General features: G+C 38.7%; 1 protein-coding gene across 1 annotated transcript; it reads left to right on the top strand.

The window, feature by feature from the left end:
- Positions 1–1,775: 1,775 nt before the first annotated feature.
- On the top strand, positions 1,776–13,545 carry LOC138003656 (mitochondrial uncoupling protein 4-like). Its single transcript, XM_068849845.1, has 10 exons — positions 1,776–1,921; positions 4,538–4,663; positions 4,913–4,975; positions 5,097–5,181; positions 5,804–5,929; positions 6,972–7,084; positions 7,899–7,983; positions 9,015–9,129; positions 10,753–10,812; positions 12,137–13,545. The coding sequence occupies exons 1-10, from the start codon at positions 1,849–1,851 to the stop codon at positions 12,206–12,208; spliced, it is 918 nt and encodes a 305-aa protein (XP_068705946.1). The 5' UTR covers positions 1,776–1,848; the 3' UTR covers positions 12,209–13,545.
- Positions 13,546–14,158: the final 613 nt, after the last annotated feature.

Genomic DNA, 14,158 nt, shown 5'->3' on the forward strand with positions numbered 1-14,158 from the left:
ACCGTCCTTAATTTACATTTTGCAAACTTTCAAAGCGATATACCTCTTTAGTAAAATCCAACTAGTGGTCTATTATCAATGCTGCTTTCTAATTGGTTGAGCTACTAGTAGGCTATTTGTTATAGCCCACTAGTAGCGAAAAGCGCCGGCTTTGAAAACCAAAACAACAATTTAAGTCTAGCTTTAACTAGCGAAAGATGTTTTGTCTCGATATTTTTTAGACCAACTAGTTGGATTTTACTAAAACAATTATTTCTCTCGCCCTCATGGCCTCTGAGTCAATAGCTATTGACTCAGAGCCCATTCGGGCTCGAGGAATAATTGTTAAATATTATAGGTGACATCTGCCTTAGAATCGCACTTCTCAATAGGAACTACGTTCAACTAAGGGTGCGTTTTTTAGGAATATTCCGACAACGGATTCATGAATCCAAAATCCAAGAACGGACCATGAATCTAAAGTATCCACACTCGAGGAGGATACTTCGGATCAAATATAAATCCGGATTTTTGAGATTCACCTCTGACTTCAGCATTTTTTTTGTGAAAGGATTTGAAAAAGGCATTTTCCATGCAAAAATGACACACAACAGCTACCGTACATGACAGTTAAGCCCTAATGTTTTTCTCGCGCCATGTTTGCCGTACGATCGAACTTTTGAAAATAGTTAGGTTTCCTGCAAATTTCTCACCAGAAATTACAATAAAAGTTTCTTGATGGCAATAATATTGTTAGCACGTTTTGTCGATTTGTACCTTAGCACGCATGTTTTTCATCATTTCTTTTTATCGATTGCTAAGGGGTTTTTTTTCTGGTGGTATTTTCATTGAAGAATTTCTCTAAACAAACCAGTTAACCGCTAATTTTTTGTTTTGTTTTTGAAATTGCACACCACTCTGGGTTTGTTTGTTTTGGTGGAAAATAATCCTTTTTCGAATTTTGTTTTGAGGCTGAAGAATCCATTGATCAGAGATCACAAATCTTTTTTTGGATTTTCCCAAAAAAAAAAAAACCGAAGAGAGATGCGTGATATGGGAACAGCAGGGGTGCAGTAGTTTCTTTAACAAAACATAATTATATTGTTTTGATATTCTTATCACATGCCTATCGATGTGTTGTTATCAAGCGAATTTAAGAGATCAACTTCGATCGTTTAAAATTGTGTTACTTTGGAGGAAGTTGGTTCATGAAGAGTCCCTCGCTTTGGTATCCAATATTAGCTCCTCGGCTTTCGTGACGAGCCAATACTGTCTTTTTATTACAGTGCAACGCACCACCCATTTGACAACTATGTGTAAATACGTCAACTCAACAACCCATGCAACGGTGTTCAACTCACAACTGTGCGAACTTTGCAAGGAGGCGTGACTGTCAATCCAATTAACGTATCCCGATTGGCGGAAAATGTGTAAAAAGCAATGTTAGGTGGCCACCGTATGACGCGTCGCACTGTGACGTAATAGAATATCGTCAGGATGTGACGATGGAGCATGCTTCCCAGCAGACCATGGCATGCCCAATATCACGGTTTCAGATTAACACTTCTCCCTTTGAAATTTTGTTTAATTATGTAATTCTGATCCCTTAAAGATGATTTACTGTAATCCGCGCAAGCTTTTAAACTACTGCGGTTGTTCCATTGCTTGCTCATTGGCCATTCTTGATTTCGCACATGCCCCCAAAGACCCCCAGTCACACCCCCACGGTCGCCCCCACGCACGCCTTTGCTGTGTTGCATCACCGTTGTCAGCGGTTATTACCATCCTCAGTTTATATGTTGGCTCTGTTGGCTGGCTTTGTTGTTTGCGATTAATCCAAGTAAACAAACGAACGTGCTATCGTGAATTATGGCTGGAGATGTTCATAGTTTTTTGTACAAATATTGCTTGTCATCCCTGGCGGCAACTGTGGCAGAATCAGGTTGGCAAGTCAACTGTTAAATTACTATTAGTTCTGTCGATCGATTAGTCCGAGCTTTCTTGACTCCAGAATCCGTGTTTATGTGCATGGTCCAGTGTAGTGCGAATTCCATTGTTTCCTGGATGAAATTTTATTCAGATAGGAACTTGTATCAGTAGCAAGGCATAGTTTGATGACGGGAATTGGATACTTCGGGGATCAAAATCCAGGATCTCCGAATTTTTTTTTTACGACGGATAAAGTTTCTGTTAGTTTGGACTTTGATCTCTTAAACAGTGAAGATGCCACACACTTACACTGTAGGAATGACTTGGCGCAATTTTTGGAATTATTTTGGACGGTGTACGAGATAATTTAAAAAAGAAAATCCCTATGTATTATAGATTTTTTTCATAAAAAAATTATCGTGGTAAGCTTAAGTAAATGAGGCAAATGTTGGTAATGTTAATATTAATATATATAATCATATTCCAAAATCCCTGGAAGGGGCTCTGAAGACAGGTACATTGTATTTCTTCCTCAAGCATCCTCTGCCTACTTTTGCTGCCAAGAAGCTTTACTTTCCGTGGGTATACCCTCTGTGGAATTAACCTTTCACTTCAAAAGTCTAGTTCAACATACAGTTACTTTCTCACACTTAAGTCATCTTATGACATTATTAATTATTTAGCCATAGTAGACATAAAGTATTCCTGTATCTCGAGAACTAGATAATTAGATTTTGACTCTTTTCAAGTTGATAGGGAGTCCATATACATGTTTATTATGTTCTTCTTTTTTTGTTTTTAGTTTTTGTTTTTTGTACTTGCATTTGGTGATGTTTAATAGCATAAATAAATATGCATGTTCTGGTTAACTTAAGATTATTATATTCTAATGTCATTTCTATTTTATTCTACAGAAATTATGTTTTGAATTTATTTTGTTTTAATTTTTCATAGAGTCTGTTTTCTCTTGCTGTCGTCTCTCTACTGCATCAGAAACGACTCTTTTACTTGGAATTTTCTCCATTAGAAAGTCTCTTCTGATCCATGTTAAACCACATACCAATCTGCCTGCACATTGCTACCTATATCCTGTTTTTATATCAGGGCTTTCAATTCAACTCTCCCCGATAATCCAGGAGGCTCCAGATTTTGGACCGAATCTCCCGATCTCAATATAACCATCTGAATTCTCCTGATTAATCACGGAAGTTTGTCATTTCTAGTGAGAATCAACTTTCACAACAATAAAATTTAAACTACTTTGTGTTTTTTTAGTTATTTTAACAAAATTCAAACGTTCATTTTCCTCATTTAAACTCCAATAAACAGTGTTCTTGCAAGCGTTGCTTATAATTGATGGATTGTAATTTGAGCAATAATGTGATTAGTCCAAAATAAACCAAATCAAATCAAATGTTGCAATGCCAATGACAACTTTTTTTGCACATTTTTTGACTTTTGCCTAGGTTGTGTGACAGTGTACAGTCTTTCTTTTTGTGTAAAAGATGCATTTACACTGTCAGTATGACATCATCTATCATTCCATCCCTATCAATTCTCAATAAAATTATTTGAAAAGTTTGGGGGTTGACGGCCTTGTTATATCATCTTTGCTTAACTTTGCTTTTTGTTCTACCTTTCATTTCACAATTACTGGTCTCATCCCTCTTGCTTTCAGGTGTTACTCTGCTGTAATTAATCTCGACCAGTATTTCTCATGAAACTTCAACTTGCTGCTTCTTTTAGTGTCTCCTATATATGATGTTTTATTTTCACCATGGTGCTTTCCTGGTCTTTTAAGCTTACAGTATTTGTCCCCTCTCATACATCTGTAGGCTGTTCCTGCTTTGAGTAATTTGTCGCAAAAAACCAACATTTTAAAGAGATAAAAAATTTCAATCGATTCACATACATGTATTGTGAAAAGAAAATTAATATCTATGCGAGAGTGAACTATTTGACCCAAATCCTATACATGTACATTCATTTCTAATTATTGTTGACAGTAAAAATCAACATGATATGCATTGACAGTCTCCAACAAATCAATAATATTCTTTTTAATCAAATTTATTGAATTTGGTAATTTAATCAGGAACATTGTTATTTATCTGATGAAAATCAATCAGATTTTGTTTAATAAAGTATAATTTTAAACTAGGAATTTCTTGTCCCTAGTTAAAATTAATACTCTACAGATAACAGGCTTATTTAAAATGAAAAAGACTCCAACCATCTCAGAGTGTGACTGGAATATGCGTGACAACAGTCTGCTGGGGTTTGTTATTATAATAAATGGAATCGCATCAGGGCCTGAGGGCGATAAAGGATTAATTTCAGGTGGTTTCACAAAATTGCCCGAGTCACAAAGCAGCAAGGACAATTTGGAAAACTTTGAAAATGCAAGTGAAATTAATCCTAATTGCACAAGCTAGTGGCAAAGGATGATCAATATGGAGGTTGATTTAAATAGTGTCTTGGTCAGCCTGAACGTCAAACTTACATTTTTGAATTTTCCAATGTTATCATTTAAGTTAATTTTGACTACAGATGAGCTGGCTGTATTCTCTTTTTCTCAATTTGTGCGTTTACCTAGTCTTATCAATACTTTATTTGTATTTTTTTAAAGTCACCTTTCCTCTCGACATCACCAAGACTCGCCTCCAAATCCAAGGAGAGAGGGCATCAAGTCTGTCAACCACAGCATCCACAAATCTTCCTTACCGTGGAATGATAAGGACAGCAGTTGGCATAGGTAATTGAAGTTTAACCCATTAACTCCCAGGGGTTCCCCATTGACGAGTAAAATTATCGTCTGGCGTCTGACAGAGTAAAATACTATGTCTGGCCGGTTTAGGCCGGTTTGGACATCAAAATATTAATGGGGACATAGTTTTTCAGTGAGTGATTAATGCAATACCATTAGCAACAACTTCACTGCTATCACTTTTAGTATGACATCATCATCATTAATAGTGCTGTTGTCAAATTTTCTTGTTTACAGTTGAAGAAGAAGGCTTGAGAAATCTCTGGAGTGGTGTCACACCAGCAATATTGAGGCATGTTGGTAGGTTTAAAGATGAGAAAGAGCTTGTAAGAATTGTACTGTATACATGTAGAGAAGTCTATGTTATTGAAACAGTTACTGCAGTTACTAATAATTTTATATATGTTAACTGTCTTTCTAGTTTACACTGGCTCAAGGATGACTTCATACGAGCTTTTACGCAACAACGTTTTGAGAAGGAATCCAGATGGTAAATTTGCATTATGGTATGTTTTTGTTTGTAAACAAGTATTGCTTTGAGGGGGGGGGGGGGGGGGCAAAATGAATGAGGCCAGAGGGTAGCTTCCACCCATGATCCCTCAGTTAAAACTGAGATTTTAATGAAATAGGATGTACAGTGTATGCATTCTGTAGGTAAATTATGATGGACAGTTACTGTCTAACATTACAATGATTAAATTAACCCCTTCACGGCCAAGGGGACCCCAATTGACAAGTAAAATTATCTGGCATTAGACATAAAAAGAGGCCATTTATAGTTAAATAATGGTGATGTTCAGATTTGGCTATAAGCATCATGTCAAGTATGATATTGAATTAAATTTTTCAATCTTCATCTGACTTATTGAATTCAGGTGGGTCTAAAACACAGATCACATTCCTCAGGTCAAGACCAGGAGTCTCTGCTCCAGTGATGAACAACTAAGCCAAACATTTCCCTTAGACTTGAAACAACATTTGTGGAGAGTTATTATTTTGGTGTTGTTTAATATTTGTCTGTAACACAGTGACATGTACCCTGACCTGTGGAATGTGACCTGTGTTTTAGACCCTCCGCATGCATTTGGCAATGGTAACTTTTAATGAAAAGAAAGGAAATTCTTTCAGGAAATCAGTTATAGCAGGGATGACTGCTGGTGCATTTGGTCAGCTTATTGCCAGTCCAACTGATTTGGTCAAGGTGCAAATGCAGATGGAAGGAAAGCGTGTTCTGATAGAGGGAAGACAACCAAGGTACAGAGTCAATTATCATACTAGTCAATTATCAAGGGACTGTTGTCACAATCGATGTTGAATTGACCGTGACTGTGCACAATCTTTTGTTATCACTTTGTGTGGGTGCGCAAAATTAGTTGTGCGTTATTGAAGCAAATTGATAATGGTTATCCTCTTTAAAAGAGGTGTGCTTTCTGCAGGGTCAAGGCCAAAAAATTGAACAAAGACATGAAACAAGGGAATTAATTGTTGAGTTTCATAACCAACTCCATATATCCAGTATGGTCAAATTGACTATAATTTTGAACTACCAGTAGTTGATGCTATAGACCTTACTGCTTTTCTAATGTAACTCATGCTATTCTAATATGAACTACAGTGTATTAAAATAATATAATTATTGTATGAGCAGTGGAAAACCCGAAAAGTCAAGTCCAGCCTCACTTTCATTTAAAGGCCAGGTGAGACACTTTGTGACACATATACAGGTGTAACATTTGGTGACGTTATGCTGCAATACCAGTAGCAAACTCAATTTTCGCCCGCTTTGGTAGATAAACAGCATTTTATTTAATAGGCAGAGAATAAAGTCTGCTGGGTTAAACACTGATCACTAGTGATTTAATAAGTACTTGGTCTAAGCACCGACTTGAAATGGGTAGCTTTCATAAATTGTTCTTTAGTATTAAAGATCATTTGGTTACCACCCACTGATTACATTTACATGTACATCTGTTTGCCCGTCAATTGAGTCATCAATGGCAACATTGTTGGTGTGTACTCTTAAAAATGTGAAATTTTTGAACCCGAGGAAAATTGGAGAAGGAAAGAAACTGCTATGAGTAGGGGCAGTAGAAGAGAGGAATGATGGGTGAGTGAATAAAAAAAAAAATCTCGCTTGGCCAAATCTCCACTCACCTTGAATCCATATAAATGAGACATTGAACTGTTGAACTTAAGTATATTATTTTGTGCTCCCTTGTGAGCATACTATATTATTAATTATGTAGCACTCGTCTTTGATTCTCATCCATGTTCCAATTTATTTTTGCACCTTCAGAGTACTTAACACGTCACATGCCTTTTCCAACATAGTAAGCAAGCATGGGGTGCGTGGACTGTGGAAAGGATGGGCACCCAATGTTCAGAGAGCGGCATTAGTCAATATGGGAGGTCAGTACTATGACATTTCCAAAAGGGGTCATTTTGGTTAAATGTAGTCCTAACCATGTTTTTTCATAGGATTGGTCTGCAGCTTTAGTGGTTGGTAAAATGTCATTTTGATGCTTTCTGTGCGTGCCTGCCTGCCTGCCTGCCTGCCTGCCTGCCTGCCTACCTCCCTGTCTGTCTGTCTGTCTGTCTGTCTGTCTGTGTCTTTCAGAAGGTTAAACATCAGGGAAACTAGGGACTCACACTCTCTCTTGCTCTTTCTCTTTCTCTCATCTTGAATAGTTTAAAATGACAAGTAACATGGACATCAGCAGAGCAAATTAATAAACTAATTGCAGCAAACAGTGCAGTGATTGGAGGCAGTGTGGCCCAGTGGTTAGGGCGCTTGCCTTGAAATTCGTAGATCCCTGGTTCAAGACCTGCTCTGACCACTCGTTGAATTTGATCCTGGTAGTCCCTGATTCAACTTCCCAGCTGCACTTGTAAATAGCTGACTAGTTTGCCTCCGGCCAGTTGGGTTTCTTAACAGTTGTTGTTGTGTTCTGTTGTTTTGTTAATTGTGTTTCATTGGCCCAGAAAAGCCCCTATGGGGAGTGGTCAATTAAGTACCGGTATGTATTGTATTGTATAGAGCAATCCAATCTTGAAGCCATTTCATGCATTGTTGACCAATGAGAGCATGCTTACTATCTGTCAGTGAGTAATAAATAATTATCTTGTAATGATGAGCAAAACCGTGTGGCATTAGACAGAGTAAATCTAATAGTTTCACTATTAGGGGCAAAGGATCAAACTAGTGTTTAAATTCTCTCTAAAGATCTCACTACGTACGATACTGTCAAACACATACTGATCGGACACACAAGTTTACAAGACAACTGGGTGACACACACTATTTCAAGGTAGGTGATCATGACAAATCTTATTCCAGGCCGTTTATTGGGCTGCAGATGTGTCTCGGATTTTAGCCAAATTCAGCGACTGGGAATTGGATAACCAAATCAAACGAATTTACGTAAAATAACTGCTACCTAAGCAATAAAGGAATATTTGGATAAAACAGCAAATACAAAAGGAGACAGGGGTGGGCAAAACTGGAGAAGGTCTAGTTAACCGTTTTTCAAAGTTTATCTCCATGACTGTCACAAAGGTTCCGATTTGTGTTGTTTAAAATGTTAAGGACGGTGCCTACTAATTCAAAGTTACGTTTGCGCGGGTTACTGAATATGCGGGAAAAGCAGATCTTAACAAGTGTTATTGTAATCCAAAAAGAAAATTGGGGGTAACCACGCATTTTTGGAAGATAATTAATCAGCAGTATTTGTAAAAAGTTTTAAAATACAAAGCAGTGTATGGCGTTCTTTTCGAAATTGAAGCTTAATTATCTCTGAAAAATGCGTGGGTACCCCCAATTTTCGTTTTGGATACCGAGATCACTTGCTAAGTTCTGCTTTCTTCGCATAGTTTTGAACCGCGCAAAAATATCCCTGTATTAATAAGCATCAACCATAGGAAATCCGAGTATCTCGAGATGCGCAGAACGTATGCGCAATAACAATAGTAGGCACCGTCCTTTTGCATCACAACTAGGGGTGAGTAATTGGTAAAACTACACAAAGTAAACTGCACTGCTGTTCCACAGCCCCTTCAAACCCCTTACCAGGCAAAGCCACTTGTAGGCACTTCACAAACGCCCAGTTCACGAAGTTTCAGCGTTAAGGACCAAAGACATCGAATTACAATTCTTGTGACTTACACCTGAAAAGAAAGCATGGAGCTCTCTCAATAATGGAGAGTTGCAAAGCTGGAATTTACTGCTTAATACCTGATAAGCAATTTCCCATTGCCAAATGTGTGTGTTAGTAACTACCTTTTAATAAACTTTCCTTCCACTTTTTTTACTCACTTTAATTGTCTTCTCACCATTTTTCAGTGGTTGCGCTGGATTAATTGCCGCAACCATAAGTACTCCTGCAGATGTGGTGAAAACGAGAATTATGAACAACCCGAAGTTGTACAGAGGAACGCTGGACTGTTTCCTGAGCGCGGTATGTTCGACATTCACTCTGTTTCTTAACTCTTTCATTCCCAAAATCGAAACGTTCATTCTCCCAACTAGTATCATAGATTTCTTTGTTGGATAGTCATGAGAATTTGGTGTTATATCAAGATCACTCTCTTAAGCTGATAATAATCTTCATTCTCAATACCCGTGCGACTAACATTTCATTGAAATTGTGAGAAGATTTTCCATGCTAATTTCTCCTGACAGTCAAAGGGATGATTAAGCCGGCAGTTAGATTTCTGAGAGATGTTAACACCAATGAAAGACCAAGTGAGCTTTCGCGCGAAAACATGATATCTTCACACGTGAAAAGACCACTGTTGCTATGGTTTCATATAAAAATCACACCTGTTGATGCGTTTCATGAAATGATTTAGTATTTCATTGGTGTTTATATAATAAATAGACTATTACATGGCCGCTTGGAATCTTTCACTCGAAGAGAACTTTCGTATCTCCAAGCGGCCATGTAAATATCCTCTATGTATTATTCGAAGGTGCCTCTGAATCAGAAGTACCCCTTGTTTTCAGGAAGACCTTAGACAGCAATGACCAGAACCAGGTTGATGACAATGGTTTGCTGGGATGCTTAGTCTCGTGGGCTCAGAAAACCGTGCTTGTGGTCATTGTTATTTAAGCTTTTTCTTATTTTCACTGCCAGTCAGGCTCTGGTTGACCCACCAGAGAGAAACGGCAAACCGCTGGCTTGTCCATACACCTCATTCCAAAATGTATGGCTACCATTTTAGAATTCTTTTGTTTACTTGCAAATTAGCCCTTCGTGCATCGTGTAAGGCAAAAGTTCTTACATTGCGAAACAAGTTGCTCGACGTGTGTTCCACTAGGCAACGTTTCTTGCAACTTTTTTCGTTTTCCGTGGTCACGTGAGGTGAAAGGAACATTTTCATTGGCTGATGCCGCGAAGCGTAGCGGCATAAGTTGCAGGACAGATGCGACACTCTAGGCTTGAAATAGTCGGTGTAACGTTGCGTGAAGTGTTGCAGAAAGTAGATTCCAAATCTATTTTGCGTAGCGGTTTGGGAAACTTGTTTTGCAACGCTTTTGGCCGTCGCAAGGTATGTTATATTGGGCAATGTTTCGTGCAAGATGTCTCGCCCTGGCGGTGCGAGACAAGTTGGACGAAATTAATTTTAAGCACATTGTATCAGCCCCTTGCGCGATGCCAAATCTCGTTATTGACAAAATAAATGTGACGTCAGCGATATCTGTGCTATGGGACAACGGTAAAAGAAATAAATTCACATACTCATGCGTAAAAACAACAGCATTGCACGTTTTGCACGCCTTGCACGCGTAAGCCGCGGCTAAGACAACCTTACGACAGACCGTTCACGAGTTGTTCGCGTGTACATGGTCGAAAGTCATGACGCACTGATCATTGCTTGCGAAATTCACAAGAAAAATCCCGCCGACGAAAACGGTCTTTAAACTGCCTAACTGAATATGTTGACTTTCTCTGTGATTTGGAAAATCCTCTTTGAAAGATGTTCCATCGTGTGCGACTTTATAGGTGTTGATTTCGCGTTCTAGATCACACAGGGCTGACCGTTATTCAAACTTTGTATTCACTTTTCTCCTCCTTCAGGTCCGTGAAGAGGGTTTCGTCTCATTATACAAAGGATGGCTTCCAACGTGGACTCGAATGGTGAGCCAAAAACTATTTCACTGACTATAATAATAAAATAAGGCATCAAGGATTTCCGTGATCCAACTCAGTAATGCATTTAATCCTTCTATTCGTTTCAATTGACTAGTAAAATCGTCTGGCGTTTGACAGAGTAAAATCGATAAATGTGCCCCTGGTTTCCTGGGCCCGGTTGTTCAAAAGCCGATTAACGCTAATCCCAGATTATTAAAAATCAACCAAGGAGTTTATTTCTCTACTCCCAAATGCTGTTCAACGCTGATATTCGGCAGAACTTTGCATTAGAAGACGTCAATCTTGGCAAACAAAAATAAGCAAAAGAAACTTCGACCAAAAATTTGAAAACATGAAAGAAAAGTTTACGGTAATCCTGAATCAAGTTAATCGGCTTTCAAACAACTGGGCCCTGGTGTTTTGGTTGCGGACGCCCTTGCGAAACTCCTTTAATTTGCTCAACCGTACAAAAGACCAATTCGGCTAACTCATTGTTGTATGGGAGTAAGGTTCTTTGTGGATTGTAATTGGCGTTATAATGTAGCATTCACATTTAGAGGCTTACACTAATTTGCGAAACGAAACCAAATTTTTAAATGTGCAATACGCCTTAAGTTTTTGGAGGGTGTGGGTCACTGTTTCACCATAGCTGAAACAACTAAAAACTTTAGGCCTAAAAAATAATGTTAGCATTGTTTGTAAAGGTTTGGCTTCTTTCAGTTACAATAAAACAATGACTTGCAACATGCAACATGCACTTTAAACCCTCCGTTAATTTGTCAGAAATTCCCACTTTTTGATAGTACCGAATCCCATGGCTCCAAACTATCATCACTGCGGCAACAATTCGTTCCGTTTCGCAAAAAGGTAATTTTGGTTACTCTACTATTTTCCGAAACGGATCGAAATTTCTGCGGGCAGGTACAAAACACAGGTCACAGGTCATTGATTTACCAATACAGAAACATCCCTAACCCTTTACCAATGCTAACATTGGGTTTTAAACAACATCAAACATGCTGATGTTGAAGTGATTGGCCAAGCGGTCAAAGATCACTTCACATCAGCATGTTTGTTGTTGTTTAAACGCCAAACATTTCTCGCTTGCCCAGACCCTAAGAATTTTTGTTTAGTCCTAATTAGGCCCAAGGTTAGCTTTAATGAATGTTTAGGATTCTTTCTGTATTTCGTTTCGTTTTGCAAATTAGTGTAAGGCCGTTTAAATGATATGGAAATAGTTGGAACAAAAGGTTTTAATCCCAAAGGATTTAAAGTGGGTACAACATCAAGTTAGCCGAATTGGTCTATTCAGCGTCGTTTGTTTTTTCAGGCTCCCTGGTCTCTGACATTCTGGCTTGTGTATGAGAGAATTCGAAATGTTACGGGAATGGCTGGATTTTAACATCTATCTGCCTAGTAACAATGTCCAATGGTTTGGTGAGGGTTGAATGGCATGATAGTCCAAGAAGACTGGCTACTCCTCCAATTGCGATGAAGCGCGGGGTCGGAAGACTTGTTCTCTAGCAAAACAATGAACATGAACAAGGTTGTGAAAATGGTGATCCATCTGCAAAGCAAAAAATGTGAAGGAGAGATAAATGCCAATCACAGCTAGGTTCATGAATTGGAGAGGAAGATTGTCGTTAATGGAAAGTTTTGAAGATTCAGTTGTTTCCGTACCTTTTCATAAAATCCAAATTCGGGACTTTCACTGCCGTCAAACACATTCGCGGTGACAAATGGCTGGCTTTAGTGGTTCTGTGTCAGGCTTTTTTTGGGTTAACCTGGAGGTCTTTGTAGCAACAGGGATATCGTCTTTGAGCAACAACCACAGCAGTGCAGTTCACTGAGAGTATATTTGTCGTAGTCTGGAGCAAAGGGTGATATACCAGTTTTTATGATTTGAAGTACGATTCCTAGACAAATGAGAGAAGTGGTTCTCGCACTTGAGCTGGAAAATTTAATCAATTAGGGACCTTTAGATTCTACAACGAGAACGAGTACGAGTTTTGACTACCCGTTTTTAGCGAAAATACTAAGGAAATTTATAACCCGTATGCTTAATCTTACTCTTTGTTAGCAGTATAGGTTGCTCAGTCATTCTTATTGCTGGTAACCATTTTGCTCATCAAAAAATGCCAAAACTGCTACCGTGTTATTGAATTGTTTTGATTCGACGACATTTTTGCAAAACCTCGTACAAAAATGACGGCTGCATCACGTTTTCCCCGCCAAAGTGACGCTGGTTTGCGCGCTCTCTCTGTTGTCTCGTACTCGTAGTTGTTCTCGTACTAGTATCTGAAGTTCTCTATTTTCTCTTTATAGACAACTGAAAATTCAAGTGGCTTTAACTGAGCTATGAAGCCACTCTGCTCCCAACACAGTGGCTTCGTAGCTGAGTTGGTAGGGCTGATTGCGCTGGTATCGCAGAGGTCATAGGTTCGAATCCCGTTGGAGCCATCTGAATTTTTCAGGTGTCTAAAAAGAGACACCTGTTTAAATTGATAGGCTAAAGTGCGAGGGTCTCGTATTACTTCGCTATTTATGGTATGTCGACGAACAAATGTATAGTTGAATATTTCAGTTAATTGAGAAAGTGAAATCCTAACGTTTGACAGATCATCTATTTATTTATTCATGGAGGCGAAAATTGGAACTTTATCAAATGAATTAAGGTGTTGATTAAATTAAGAAATGAATTTTGTTGAGTTGTAAGAGAAATAAAATTCAAATAAAATGTTTTTGATGTGATCTCTTGGGATTAAGCAAGCGTTTGCAAAAATAAACCCCTTTCCTTGGGAATGGAAAATCCCCGTATGAGGGCCGTACGCATTAGCGCGAGCAGGGCCGGAAAAAGCCGTACGGCCCTGCTAGGAAAACGTACTGATCCGTGCGATCAGATTTCAGAGGATTTCGTCGCTCTTAAACATCCAAGTTATTTACAGCCAGAAATGCAAATGCAAACAACATATTAGATAAATTTCCTATGCAAATTGTTGTTACTTATTTTGCGCAAAAACGAGCGCATATGATAAAATGCTTATTGACTGAGTTGGCCCTCGGTCATGGCGCACGCACCCCGCTGCGCTCGGTCCGTACGCCATGACCTCGGGCCAAATATTTTCCCGTCCGGCCCTCCCACTCAGTCAATAAGTACATATTATTAGTAAGACCAGTTGGACAACAACTGAACGATGTTTGAAGCCCATAACTAAGGTGTCGATCTCTTTCATTTGGCCTTGACCCATCAGTTTGCTGTATTATCTAAATCATTTAAAAAACAGGTCCCGCCAAATTATGGCCAATCAGATTGAGCCTGATGATTTCAACGCCTCTGATTGGTCTGAACCAA

The sequence above is a fragment of the Montipora foliosa genome, chromosome 5 (assembly GCF_036669935.1).
Source record: "Montipora foliosa isolate CH-2021 chromosome 5, ASM3666993v2, whole genome shotgun sequence".
Classification (NCBI taxonomy): domain Eukaryota; kingdom Metazoa; phylum Cnidaria; class Anthozoa; order Scleractinia; family Acroporidae; genus Montipora; species Montipora foliosa.

What these genes read in the sequence shown, in the direction of transcription:
- LOC138003656 (XM_068849845.1), top strand. Translation starts at nt 1,849, where the DNA reads ATGGCTGGAGATGTTCATAGTTTTTTGTACAAATATTGCTTGTCATCC. An exon ending in GATGGTAAATTTGCATTATG is followed by an intron (nt 5,182 to 5,803) that starts GTATGTTTTTGT and finishes AAATTCTTTCAG; the next exon opens with GAAATCAGTTATAGCAGGGA. An exon ending in GTGACACACACTATTTCAAG is followed by an intron (nt 7,984 to 9,014) that starts GTAGGTGATCAT and finishes ACCATTTTTCAG; the next exon opens with TGGTTGCGCTGGATTAATTG.